Genomic DNA, 13,610 nt, shown 5'->3' on the forward strand with positions numbered 1-13,610 from the left:
GGTTGTGTTGCAGCCAGCTCTTTTGTTTCAATTGTTTTCTCCTGTTTTTTGGCTGGACAGGGAGCTCAGCCATTGTTGTTTTTGGGTAGAGAGTTCTTGGTTTGTTTTTTAGTTAGAAAGGAGGTGCTTGTTTGTTGTTTTGGCCTTGGAGACCCTGAAGAAAAGAGCTTCCCTGTGTTCAGTTTTATTTTAGTTGTTTTGTGTAATAAATGTACTTTGTCATTTCTTTTTCACTTTGTTACTCCCCATCCCAGACAACACTTTGTTTTTAAGTGGGGCGTAACAATATCATTCCTCTTTTAGACACTGAATGAAAGCATTTCTGCAAAGGACACTCCTTTGATCCTTCATCATAGCTCCTCCAAAAGCTTCTGAGTACTTGAGATATATTTTTCTAAATTTCAGATGGACAGAGGAGACAGGGTGATACAAATTAGAAAACAAGAAAAACCTTTGGTCAGGTTTTTTACCTGTTAAGTTTCTTTTGTATCTTCTTTTGGCTCTGTTGTCTGGATTTGTCCCTGCATCTGTCAGTGTCACATCATTGCTTCTTGTAGCAATTTATATATATTTTTTTGCAGGTGAACTTCCAATTAAACACTTAAATAAAAAAAATTACAGCTAATTATTTTCCATTTTCAAATGCAATTTTTTAATTTCATTTAGTCAAACAAAAATGTCTCCTATATGCTTAATTAAAGGAGCTGGTGTGTTGCCTGATGGTTTTGTTGGATCACTATGACAACAATTCCACACACACCCACACAAAACATCTCCAACTTCACATCCCAGTATTTCCTTTGGAGAGGCAAAGCATGAAATGGACAAGGTGGACCAGCGTGTCTGTTACCCGTTTTGGTGTGATATTGGTTGATCTTCAGGACCAACATCTAGACTCTGGGACGGGCTGGGTTCCTGTCTTGTGTTCTATCACTGCTGTGATGGGTCATTGGAGCCTAATTGCCAAAATAGATCAATTAATTTCTCTCTGACAATAAATCATGTTGAATTCTTCCAAGTGACACATCCTGTTACTAGCTGTTACAGTACAGAAGGAAAGCTTAATGTGATTAAACAGAATCTGACACAAACATTTAGTAGAAAGGTTTGTTAATGATTAACAAGTTCATGAAGTTTAACCTTTCAGAATAACAACATTACTTCCTTATGACACCATATACTGAATGAACATTCATGTACCGGTATCAGCAAAGGAAAAGACAAAGAGTGAAGGACTGCTTTAGAAATGGAAACATTTTCTGATGTACTTGTGATATACTTCTTCATTTTTGGGTCCATCTCAGGTGAGCTCTCACTGCTTGATGTGGCAGAAAAAAACTGTCTGCTCACACTGACTTTAAAGTTTTACTTTGTTTATTGTTTGTTTGTTTTTTACTTTATGAGACATCTGTTGAATACATTTCTAGTTCATGTTTAATCATATGTAACCTGAATACATACGCTCAGATAACATGGATCAGAGAAGAAGCAGGTTTGTACAAAAGTATTTTAAATGAGAGTAGGAGAGCAGTGCCATGGTCCTTATAATTCTCTAGTAATGCTTAGTTTTCCTCGTCCTTTGTGTCATTCTTCATTGATCGTTAATTGTTCATCATGCGACTTTAACTCTTTTTACTTCTCTGATTTGTTCTTCATGAGAGAGAGAGTGGAAACAAAAGACATTTAAAAGAAAGTTGAGTGCTTCCTTCTGAATCTCAGTTTAAATCTATTCCAATTAAACCCTATAGTTCTTGTCTCCTTTCTCCTCCGGATGCAGGACTTGGGACACATTTCTCAAGACTGATTTCAGATGTAGGACAGAGGAGACAGGAGAAATATGGGAAGCCTTTGATCAGGTTGCTTCAGTTGGCTCCCCTGTTGGCTACCTGTTTCTGAATTATGTTGTACATGAATCTGTCAGTGTCAGTTTTGTTTCTTGAATTAACCTGCTGCATGAAACTGACACTGCATCTTGTTAAGTAGAGCTTCATTCACCATACTGAGTCAGTAGATTTTTGGTCAGTTTGATAGTAAAACATTACTAACTGCACAGTTCACGGATATTTAATTAATGGCTTTGTTACTACAGCTTCTTGTTGTTTTTGTGGCATTTGCAAGTAAGTCTCAAAATTAAGATGTTCAGTATAACTTGTGGTCTCTTTACAAAAAGTCAGATTTTCCTTCGGTTGTTCGCCAAGGGCTTAGAATAGCAACAAGTCACCAAAAACAACAGCTGGTTAACAGTTTTAATAACCACGTGATTATTGAGCGAGTTCCTGAAACTCAATCAGAATTATGTGCAGTATTATCTGGAAAAGCAGACATTAGACTTTAATGAAAATAACTCTTAATCTTTATATATTCCACAAGTGTTTCATATGTTTGAGTAACAACAGCACTTTGCTATTCTTCTCCCGCAGGTTTCACTGAAGGAGATGGTGTGTTGCCTGATGGTCTGAATGCAGCTGTAGGAGAAACTGTGATGTTCACTACAACACTGTCTCCAACAGAGAAACCGTTTCAATCTGTGAACTGGAATGTTAATTTCTCTACAACTATAATAACCATGATTAACTCAGAAGAAACTATTGCACCTGAGTATGAAGGCAGGATCACCTTCTTCCCATCTACTGCGTCTTTGGAGCTCAGGAGTCTCACTCTGGATGACACTGGAGATTACACTGTTAACATTATACAAGATGGAAAAGCCCAGCAGGGGTACTACTCTGTTGATATACGGTGAGCAGATGTAGAAATTCAACAGCTTAACTGTTTTTGCAATATTTAAACAAGTTTACAATATATTGAACATGTAAAAATACCTGTAATGATTAGTACATGTTTGTTACATCTCTACTCTGCAATAATGCATTCTTGCAATAATTCGTCTTTTTCTTAAGACTGTGATAATAAAGACTTTAAAAAGTGGCTGTAAGAAACTGAATGGTTTATTTGAAGGTAATATTGATCCCCATAAAGCAAAGAACAAGCTGAGAACTCAACTGTCTCATTTATTCTGTTCAGAATAGTCACTTAAAGGGAGTTGATTTATTTATTTATATAAATAAAAATATTTCAAGATTTTGACTGGTACAGTATTTCTTGCAATTATTGCTATTCTGTCATTTTAGGTTGGTTATGTAATATATCCTCCTTAACATGACATAGTTCAGCTGGAATTGATTTGTAATTATTTTAATGCTTATTTTCTATTGTTGTATTTTTCTTTCACAGAGAAAGTCTCCAATGTGTTGGTAACTTCCAGCAGCACAGACTTGGTTGAGTTCAGTGCTTCTGTCTCTCTGTCCTGCTCTGCCTCTGGATCCTCTCTCTCTTTCCTCTGGTTGAACGGCAGCTCTGAGGTTACAGCAAGTGACAGAGTTCAGCTCACTGATGGAGGCTCCAGTCTGACTATAATCAATGTGACCCGCTTTGACCAGGGACCATTCAGGTGTCGTGTGTCCAACCCTGTCAGTACTGGTACCAGTGATCCAGTAAACCTCTCCATCAGCTGTGAGTTACTAAAGTAAATGCTCAGTAATTTATCTGAAAACATCTGCACACAAGCATCAGAGTGTTTAGACATCATTTTAGATTTCAGAATATTAGATATGTCCGATAAGCTGAATAAAAGATGGATGAGATCGTTTTTTCTGTTGACATGATGTGAAGCAATGTAGTTGTGTGAAATACTTTTGCGATTTAACAAGAAAAACTGAATTTAATATACTTTTACATTTTTCATCCACCCAACGTAACTTTTCTATGTCCCTCTACATTTAGATGGCCCAGAAAATATCAATTTGATCTTATCTCCACCACAAGGATACTTTGCTGTGGGGTCAGACATCAGCCTCACCTGCTCAGTTGGATCCAGACCTCCTGCCCAGTTTAACTGGTTTCTGAATGGAGATCAGCTGCTTGATACTGGATCAGAGCTCAGACTGATGAATGTTAACATGAGTAACAGTGGAAACTACAGCTGTCAGGCCTTTAACAACAAAACTCTGAGATCTCAAACATCTGAGCCTTCAGCCATCACTGTGCTGGGTAGGTTTGATTTATTGTTTAAGTGTGTGATTCATGCATATATTTTTGACTACAGCTATATTCAGCTAATAATTTCACACATATAAAATATTTGTGGAGATAAACAATACAGAAAAACAATTTTCAAATAAAATGGTTTCCTCATATACTGCAGGCTTTTGAAATATTTTCTCACGCAGAAAACAAATGGGGCTGATAGAGAAAAGAGGATCAGTCAGAGTGAAGGATTTACAACAAAATGCTCTTTAGGAAAAACAGGAAAATCTTCTCTGTCCAGATGATTGTAGACCTAGAAACAGCATTGATACTGTGCAGGACCCTCAAGCTACCGGGTCAATGTTAGAGGACATGAGCTTTTCTGTAATCATGTTATAATCTTATCACCCCTGCCTCCAATTCCATACCTGCATAAACCTTCTTATAGAAGTAGCATCCTTGGCTACTTCAAAAAGTCATAAAAAAGTTGTCTGTCTTTGTCAATGTCCTCTTCATTTGCTCACAAAACATCAGTTATATGTAAATAGGGTAAAAAAAAGTGTCTGCCTGATATTAGAGTCTTGTACAGTGTTTCCACATATTCATATCAATTAGTAATCAATTGGTATTGGAGATAGGCAATTTAAAAGTGTCCGGCACATTTAAATTTAATATTATACGTCTTGACTTTTAAGGTGAAGTTGTTTGAAAATGTCAAACAATAATAAATATTTTTAGTTGTAGATAATATAACTTGAATTTAGTGTTAATCATTATCCTAAGTAAATAAATAATATCAAAACAAAGCCTGTATACCTGCTTGACACATACAGTGGGGCAAAAAAGTATTTAGTCAGCCACCGATTGTGCAAGTTCCCCACCTAAAATGATGACAGAGGTCAGTAATTTGCACCAGAGGTACACTTCAACTGTGAGAGACAGAATGTGAAAAAAAAAAATCAATGAATCCATATATAAATAAATAAATAAACATAAAATACTTATTTTCCACCCTGATTTACGAATAAATTCTTTACAAATCCTACCATGTGGATTCATGGATTTTTTTTTCACATTCTGTCTCTCACAGTTGAAGTGTACCTCTGGTGCAAATTACTGACCTCTGTCATCATTTTAAGTGGGGGAACTTGCACAATCGGTGGCTGACTAAATACTTTTTTACCCCACTGTATCTCAAGAGTTCTCCTCATCTCTGTGGTTTTGTTTGGTGTTTTTAATCTCATTTTATAGATTTTCCAGTTGTTCTCTTTTATTTCACCATCACTGATTTTTTGCTTTTGTTCTTATTATGATATAATTTATTTTCTAAATCAATTATTTTTTGGCAAACAGAGGAAATATCAGGTGCTTCTGTCAAACCATCAATAAACCTGCCAGTTGACGGAACCTCTGTCAGATTAACCTGTGAGGCTTCTGGCTCAGTCTTTACAAGGATCTGGATGAAGGATGGCTCCGAACTGACCCCGACTGACAACATGATCCTTTTTGATAATAACAGAGTGTTGACCTTTAACACTGTGAAGAGGAAAGACAGTGGAGAATATTTCTGCCAGATCAGCAACCCCATCAGCAGTGATGAAGCTAAATACATCATGACTGTTAATTGTAAGTAACATCCTGGTCAGTCTACACTTCTTGTTCATGCATACAGTAAAATAATTTCAAACTTTGAATGGTACAACTAATATGATATGTAGTCTAGTAATGCAGAAATTTAAAAGTACTGAACACATTTATTATTTTTACCTGTTTTTCAGATGGACCAGAAAATGTTCAAATCAAAGGTCCAAATGAGATAAATATCAAAGGCACCTTAAAACTGATCTGCTCTGCTGAATCCACACCAACTGCCAGATTTAGCTGGTTGCGTAATGGTGTAGAAATCCTCACCAATTCTGCTGAGTACATTAAAGAAGAGGTTGAACTTTCTGATAGTGGCAACTACACCTGTCAAGCCTGGAATAATATAACTGAGAGTAACATCATCATCAGTGGTGCATGGACTGACTGTAACAGGTATCTGTGTGTGTACATACTCTTTGATGGTACTATTGAAAGTTTAACAGGTGGTACATTTGCTCTAGTTTTCTATCTACGGTGGCCCCTAGAGACAAAGCACATACAAACACAACGGAAGTGCTCCAGGACGCTACGGGCGGTGTTGAGCTTTTGTTACCTAGTGGCTAAAAAAGCCAGGAAGTACCAATGACCGGATTAGGTGTGTTGCAGTTACAGGTCAATTTAAAATGTAAAAACTATTTGAATACATGAGTGTGGTTGTATCCAACTCCATGTGTTTGCAACAAACTTGCCGTTTATTTTGCAAATCGACCTCAACACTCCCCCTAGCGTCCTGGAGCACATCCGTTGTGTTTTGGAGTCTGCATGTTTTTGGAGTTTGCGCTTTTCAGTTTGTACGTGTTTTTTGAAGTTTGTACATGCTTTGTCTCTAGGGGCCATCGTATCTATCAATAAATTTTGGAGGTTCATCTTCAGATAACATAACAGTTGTTTCTAACACCACACTACCCTTTAGCAAGACATTAATCAATTGTCAGCAAATTGTTAACTGAAACCACATAGTGCATCCACCACTTTTCCAAACACAAGTACTTTCGATGCAACAAGAGCACCAATCAAAAGTCCTCTGATAGTTCTAAAATTATAAAAATCAAATAAAGAAAGAAGCTATTGGATGGTTTTGGGATGATAAGACAATTTTGTATAAAAAAGTATTCATTATCTTTACCAATATTTTTCCAGAGAAATCATCAGGATGTGCTGCTGGTTGCATCGCTGGAATAGTAATCGCATGTTGTGTCATCGTCGCTGCAGCTGTTGGTGGAGGGTACTACATTTATAAGAAAAAGTAAGTTGAGAATGTATTTGAAAAATCACCAGGAAAACATTTTCCTTTTTGAATATACATAATTATTGTAATCTTTGAAATATGTCTAGTATTCAGTGGTACGATTCAACAAATGGTTCATATTCTGCAAACAGTCACTTGCTAACGTTCATCTTCACAAAGAAGAATTAATTCTTTTCAGTTCTTGTTTATGTTAATCATGCAGAATAAACACTTATACTTTATAATAATAAATCTGTGGATTCCTTGTTAAATTCAAATAAACCTTAGTGTTGCCCTTTTGTGTTGCATGACCACATTTTAATAATGCTTTATTTCAAATATTTAGATTCAACAAAAATCCTCAGAAGCAAAACACAGGTATGGTATTTTTTTTCTTTTTGAAATCTAAAGTCATCTTACGTGTCTGCTATAGCAAAATAAAAAAATTAGAGAATCAAAATTATTATCTGAATGGATACCTATCTTTGTTTTCTTAGAACAAGATGAAAATATGTATGAGAACATTTCCATTACAAGAAAATAAAAAATATAAACCCAGTGATGACCTTGACATTTAAAGGTAAGTTTGACATTTGTTCTCAATGTTATTTAAGAAGGAACTATTTTGTTAATTAACAAGAATAATTTTCTATTTCTGTAGATGATGCATTTTTAGAAGTCTTCACCTGCTGCAGGAGGAGTAACATTATAATTTTCATTGGCTTGAGATCATATAAAGTTAAACAAGATATGTTAAGATTTTTTTACCTAATAGATTATTACTCTTCATCTCAAATAACTATTAATACTTTCTCTGTAATAAATCTTCTAATATTCAAGTCGCTACTTTATTTTAAATATTTATAAAACAATCAACACATCACAGTTGTGTCTATATGTTTATATAAACTTATTACTTATCAGTTACCAACTGTAGTATAATAATTACATGACTTTGCACGTTAATGTTAAAATCTACCTTCAGAGTGATGTCCAAACTGTGGACCGTGGCCTCTTGTTGGGACTGCAGGTGTGCCGCAGTGATAACAGAAATTCAGTTTGAAATTATAGTATTTACAGGTATATATTTATGTAAATTTAATTAAAAAGGGAAAGTTATAAAAAGCTTCAAGTAAAACTGGTAACAGGAGTTTGTTAGTTTGGTATTTCATAAATTACTCTGACATTGAGTCTCTCATCTTTGTTTCTCAGTTGCTTTGCACATGAATGGGTAGCATTAGCAATTTTTAGCCAACCGCCTGTGTTGTTTGCATGTATCGAATAAAACATTCAATGAAATACTTCGCTCTTTCTCTTGTATTTTAATTAGAGTGAAGATTCAACATTGGATGGACCCCACAGGATTTTCTGGTTTTTAAGTCAAAAAACAGTTGGCTGAAGGTTTTTTAGCCACTGATAAGACCTTACAGTGTGCAAAGGATGAAAGTCCAAACTCAGAGTCAGCCTAATGAGTCAGTCGGTTCAGTATGATTCAGTAGTTTTAGGGCCTAGGAGATTCATCAGTACTGGAGAATAATGGGTATTATTGGGAGTTTCTCAGAAGGCAGTGCGTCATGTTTTTAGTGTTCTTTGTCTCAACCTCAGGAGACAAAGCTGATTGAACACAATCCACCTTGTGTAATATATATAATTGTTAAATGGCTAAATAGTTCAATGAAATGCTATAGCAGATTAGCCAGTGATGTTGGGCTACATGTTTTTTCGTGGTTTTTGAGTGGTCACTTTAACAGTGTTTCACAGTGCTCCAACCTCTGACTGTCCTCTCTATTATGCAGGAATAAAACTGTTCATAACATATTGCTATAAAACCAAATGTTATACTTCTTATAAATCACACAAAGATGAGAAAGGGTAGAAACTTTTATCAAAATCTTATATAAAACTTATAGATTCAGGCAACTGTTTGGCTGAGTCCTCACATCATTGTTCAATTCTGTTCAATTTTATTTATATAGTGCCAAATCACAACAACAATTGCCTCAAAGCGCTTTATATTATAAGGTAAACCATACAGTTACAGATATAAAGAAAAACCCGACAATCATATGACTCCATGTGAGCAGGCACTTTGGTGAAAGTGGGAAAGAAAATCTCCTTTTTAACAGGAAGAAACCTCCGACAGAACCAGGCTCAGGGAGGGGCGGGGCCATCTGCTGTGACCCTCGAATACATGCCTGGAGTGTGTATTACCATGGGAGTATTAAATGGATTTCATCCATAACCCAGCATGTTTGTAGGTTTATTTATTTAACAAGCAGCAGCACCTCAGAGTTCTGGTTACCCTGCAAATTGTCAGTGAATATCTGCAAATGTTGTTGTTTTAATTTGTGTCCCTTTTATATGAATGTGCTCAGGAACTCATTGTCTTAAAACTCACTTATGTTTCTAGTTTTAGCATTTTAATAGAGCAGTTCCATGTGCAGTTCCACATAATTATTAAGATTCACACTCCCTTGCTACCTCCCAGAGTCCTTGAAGAGACAAAAGACTCTTCCTGTGGAGTTGTGTGCTTCCTCCAACTTTCCTACTAGACCCCCACCATTTGTCTTACTGTATGAGTGTGAGACATGTTAAAATCCAGTGGCACCAAGGCATTATACGATAAAATAATGTGATTAATACATAAATAAAAGAAATTCCTATACAGCAGTCACAGTGTTTTAGTGAGGAATTCGTTGAACAAAGGAAACAGACCCTACTTACAGAAGAGTCCGCCACCCATCTTTACTACCCTCTTGTCAGGTAGATCAGTCACTTCACACAGGTCACCCACAGTTCAAAAGGATATATGAAACAAATAAGTTAAAAAACTATTATCTTGTCCAGAGACAGGAGTCAGGCACTGCCTTAATTACGAAGATACTGCAAGCCTGCACTTTTCCTGCATGCAGGGATCAAAGGGTTAAACAAAACAGGCATGGGTCAAAGAAAACTGTATCTTAGTATATAACAAATAATCTTCTACAGAGGGTCAACAACTGTCTGGGAACAACCCCCACTAGAGTTAAAATACCTGGGATCCTCTCTTTTACTTTTATAACTCACTTTCTTAAATAAGAGATGAAACATCTGCACAGAACTTCCTAAACTCCTTAGACTACAACGACCTGGATGACTGAGAACCTACACCGATCTATTAAATTTATCTCAAATTATATTTAAAAAATACTGCCAGAAGAGTTTTCTTCTTTTTTTTGTACATCTCTACTAATGCATAACAAATTTTGTACAAAAGAGCTTGTAAACTGAATATAAAAAAAACTATAATAAATGTAATGAACTTTAATACATTTAGGTCTTAATGATGATCAGTATAAAGAAAAGACTGGTGGCACCACAGAGTTTGGATACTCTATAAACAACAGCTTAAATTAAATTATAAATTAATTATTTGAAATTATTGAGCCATTTTACATGTGTAGATATTAACCACGATGTCATAGAAATGATTGAAATATTTTTAGCAGTCTTTTACTACAACCTTTAAGGGTTCCTTTTATTCCTACTTGTGTTTTTAAGCTAAATGTAATATAATTCAAACCTTTGACATCAGCCTCAACTCCTCAACATGACATAATTTAGATAGACTTCAATGAAATAACTTTATTTTTATTTTCAGCCCTGTTGTTAGTTGATATCGGAACCATTTAACTTTTTCTTTTACAAAGTCAGTCTTCTCTCCTCTGGATCTCCCAAGTCTTTCCTCTGATTCAACAGTTACAGTCATTTAGGAACTTAGACTCCATTAAAAGCTGAATGGCTGAAAACTTCCTCCAGTTTTAATGAACAAAAAACTGAAGTCCTTGTTTGTTCCCCTGACAGATTTATGCCTATAATGAAAGCTCTGGTTCTCATTTCATAACTCACTTTCTTAAATAAGAGACTATTTGCTAAATCTCTCAGTCTCTGGGGTAACTTTTGACTCTGCTCTCAGTTTGTATGTTTTATTCAAAAATCTGGTTCAGTCTTATTTTTTTCACTTAAGAAATATTGTCAAGTTAAGTCAGATTGTGTCACACTCTGAACTGGAGATCGTTATTCATTGCTTAGACCATCATTCAATGGTCTAAGCAAAAACTCCCTGGGACATTTACAGGTTGTTGAATTTCCAACATTGCTGGTACTGCAGATATTACTGTCTAATAACATAGCTTCATGTATCACCAACTGAAAAATTTTTGAGTGTCGTTTAGTATAAAATACAGCAAAGAAGAGCCAGGTCTCTTGAACAGCTAGAATCCTATATCAGAAAACATGAGACAAAATTCCCCTTTCAAAAAGTCCAACATCCGGTCTGCTCACTTTCCAGATGTTTACAGACTGTTGTTAAAGAGGGATCTTATGGAGATCTTTCATAAATTATTTGTCTGCAACAATAAAAAATTGGAACATTATCTCTTTGTAATTTTTTTAGTTGCTTCTATTTTCACAAAAGGTCTGCATCTAGCATCCTAATGATTACTTTAAATGTAAAATAAATACACCCAATACAGAAAAGTTGTATCCCTGGCTTTCACATCAGCTTATCACTTATAAATGTGGTTCTGTAATTACATAGCGTTTTAATGCTGAAGCCTGTCCACCTTATAAAAAGTTTGGATTTATATAAAGACTTCAAAGGTGACCCTTTCAATTTATAAACTACAATATACTGCCCTCATGTGGCATGTCTGTGGTTCTGCAGGCACTATAGTGTGTAAAGACATTGGGGAAAGCAGTATTGGAGCTCTTCATCTCTCCATCACACCTTAGTCTTCTCTCTCTAACAAGTACTGTAGCAAAATCAGCACATCTACACAACTCTTGCAGTAGGTATGACAGTGGTGCCGATAGATGCAGTAAAAAGATTTTCAGCAGCATTACAAGATTTAAATGTAGCTTTGTGTGACAGAGCTGTTCAACAGTGGAGTGGAGTGGAGGAGATATTGGACCTTCTTGGCCAGTGATGTGGTGTTATTCGACCATGAGAGTTCCTTGGAGATGTGCTCATCCAGGAACACTTTGCTTAGATCAGTGAACTTTTACATCCATACGTCCCCAGCAGGTCCCTGAGGTCAAGTGCATCATACGAGGAGGAAAACTAAACGTAACAGAGGTTTTACCACATAATTTACAAATGTTATAGAAAGCTTGACATTAAACATGCTGCCTTCATGGGATATCTGTTGTTATGCAGGCAAGATTATGACTGAAGAGAAAAGCTGTGTAGAACAAAGACTGTTTAATGATTACTGCCTTTATAAAACCCTCGTCTCCTCAGTTGCCAGATGTTTACAGGTTACATTTAAAAGAAGATGCTACACAGAGCTCAACGTGGCCTTGTCCCATCTTTTTTCATGCACTGCTGCCATCAAAAAAATGTAAAATGTCTTAGTTTAAACGTTTAATGTTGTAAATAAAATATGGCTTTATGAGATTTGGAATCATTTGATTCTATTTTTATTTATTATACATGCAAATTCTTATATTTATTTTACACAACAGCCAAACTGTTTGAACCTGGAGTTTTAATTTTAGAAAGAACAGATTGAATTTCAAATAGCCATAGCCAAGCTGTAGGTGTGTGATTACAAATGGTTACACATTGTGTTAACCAGAGCATACGCCTTAGTCTGTACAACCATATGGTTCCCATTACCCAGATTTGGATAAGTGGCTAAAAAATCTAAAATCAAATAAAAAAAATGGATAGGTACATCTATCTAATAAAGAATTTACAAGGTATAAGTTATTCTATCAAGCTGCATTTACCTGTAAAGTCAGATGGGTGTCAGGATTCCTGGGTCATTGACCCAGCGTTTTCAGTTCATGTTCTGTTTTTTCCACTCCTACCATTTCCTGTTTCATTATGTTCAGCTGTGTATTCTCCTATGTCCAGTTATCGTCATCATCCAGTCTGTGTATTTAAGTTCCTCAGTTTTACCAGTTCTCTGTCGTGTCATTGTCGCTGTTAGGTTGTCCTATGTTCAGTTCCGTCAGGTCAGTCAGTCAGTCAGTCAGTCAGTCAGTCAGTCAGTCAGTCGTCAAGTCGCTGACTTTTCACATTTCATACTTATGTTATAATAAACACCAACCTTCACCCACCTGGGAGTCCAGCGTTTGGGTCCTTCCCTTATCGGCACTGCAACCCCTGACAATGGGGACTGTAATTTAAACTCAAAGTATATAATTAGATTGGACCAATTTTCTATTTCAGCATGTGACTAAATGATTCCAGAAAAAAGGTCGTACTTATTAACTGTGTGCCTGCAAAATATGGAAGTAACTGCAGAATCCTTAAACTGACATAATAAATGTTTCAAGTGCTTTATGGTGTTTCTTGTTCTTAATTAGTCAAAGGAGCACGATAATGTTTCTTGTTTAAATTTGAAATTTTGAGGAAACCTTAGAATTGTGTTCAGAAGTTGTATGTCATAAAATTTGGTGCTTGTCTCCACTTTTGAAAGATTTTTACACTTGACTACGACACAATAAGAAAACAGCAGCTGTTGAAGAAATCATAAGTGTTTTATCTCTTGTCTTGTCTTTTTCCCATACACTGACCTCTTTATTTATCTAAAAAAAAAGTCAAGTAGTTGCTGTTGGATTTAGTAATATAAAAGACGAAATATGTTATTTATCCCATTTTCAGGATTTTTTTAAAGGTGTCGTTTTGTTTTATTTGTATTTACGTTTATGAAAAAAGTAAAAT

The 13,610-nt window shown here is 35.7% G+C and overlaps 1 protein-coding gene across 1 annotated transcript; it reads left to right on the top strand.

The window, feature by feature from the left end:
• Positions 1-2,699: 2,699 nt before the first annotated feature.
• LOC121813640 (carcinoembryonic antigen-related cell adhesion molecule 5-like) lies at positions 2,700-9,504 on the top strand. The gene is made up of 8 exons (XM_042217524.1): positions 2,700-2,739; positions 3,235-3,513; positions 3,784-4,050; positions 5,380-5,652; positions 5,805-6,063; positions 6,811-6,916; positions 7,245-7,276; positions 7,396-9,504. The coding sequence occupies exons 1-6, from the start codon at positions 2,700-2,702 to the stop codon at positions 6,908-6,910; spliced, it is 1,218 nt and encodes a 405-aa protein (XP_042073458.1). The 3' UTR covers positions 6,911-6,916; positions 7,245-7,276; positions 7,396-9,504.
• The last annotated feature ends 4,106 nt before the right edge of the window (positions 9,505-13,610 follow it).

The sequence above is a fragment of the Haplochromis burtoni genome, unplaced genomic scaffold (genome assembly GCF_018398535.1).
Source record: "Haplochromis burtoni strain Fernald_Lab_line unplaced genomic scaffold, NCSU_Asbu1 Contig_2123, whole genome shotgun sequence".
NCBI lineage: Eukaryota > Metazoa > Chordata > Actinopteri > Cichliformes > Cichlidae > Haplochromis > Haplochromis burtoni.

What these genes read in the sequence shown, in the direction of transcription:
- LOC121813640 (XM_042217524.1), top strand. Translation starts at nt 2,700, where the DNA reads ATGGAAAAGCCCAGCAGGGGTACTACTCTGTTGATATACG. An exon ending in TTCAGCCATCACTGTGCTGG is followed by an intron (nt 4,051 to 5,379) that starts GTAGGTTTGATT and finishes TTTGGCAAACAG; the next exon opens with AGGAAATATCAGGTGCTTCT. An exon ending in ATACATCATGACTGTTAATT is followed by an intron (nt 5,653 to 5,804) that starts GTAAGTAACATC and finishes CCTGTTTTTCAG; the next exon opens with ATGGACCAGAAAATGTTCAA.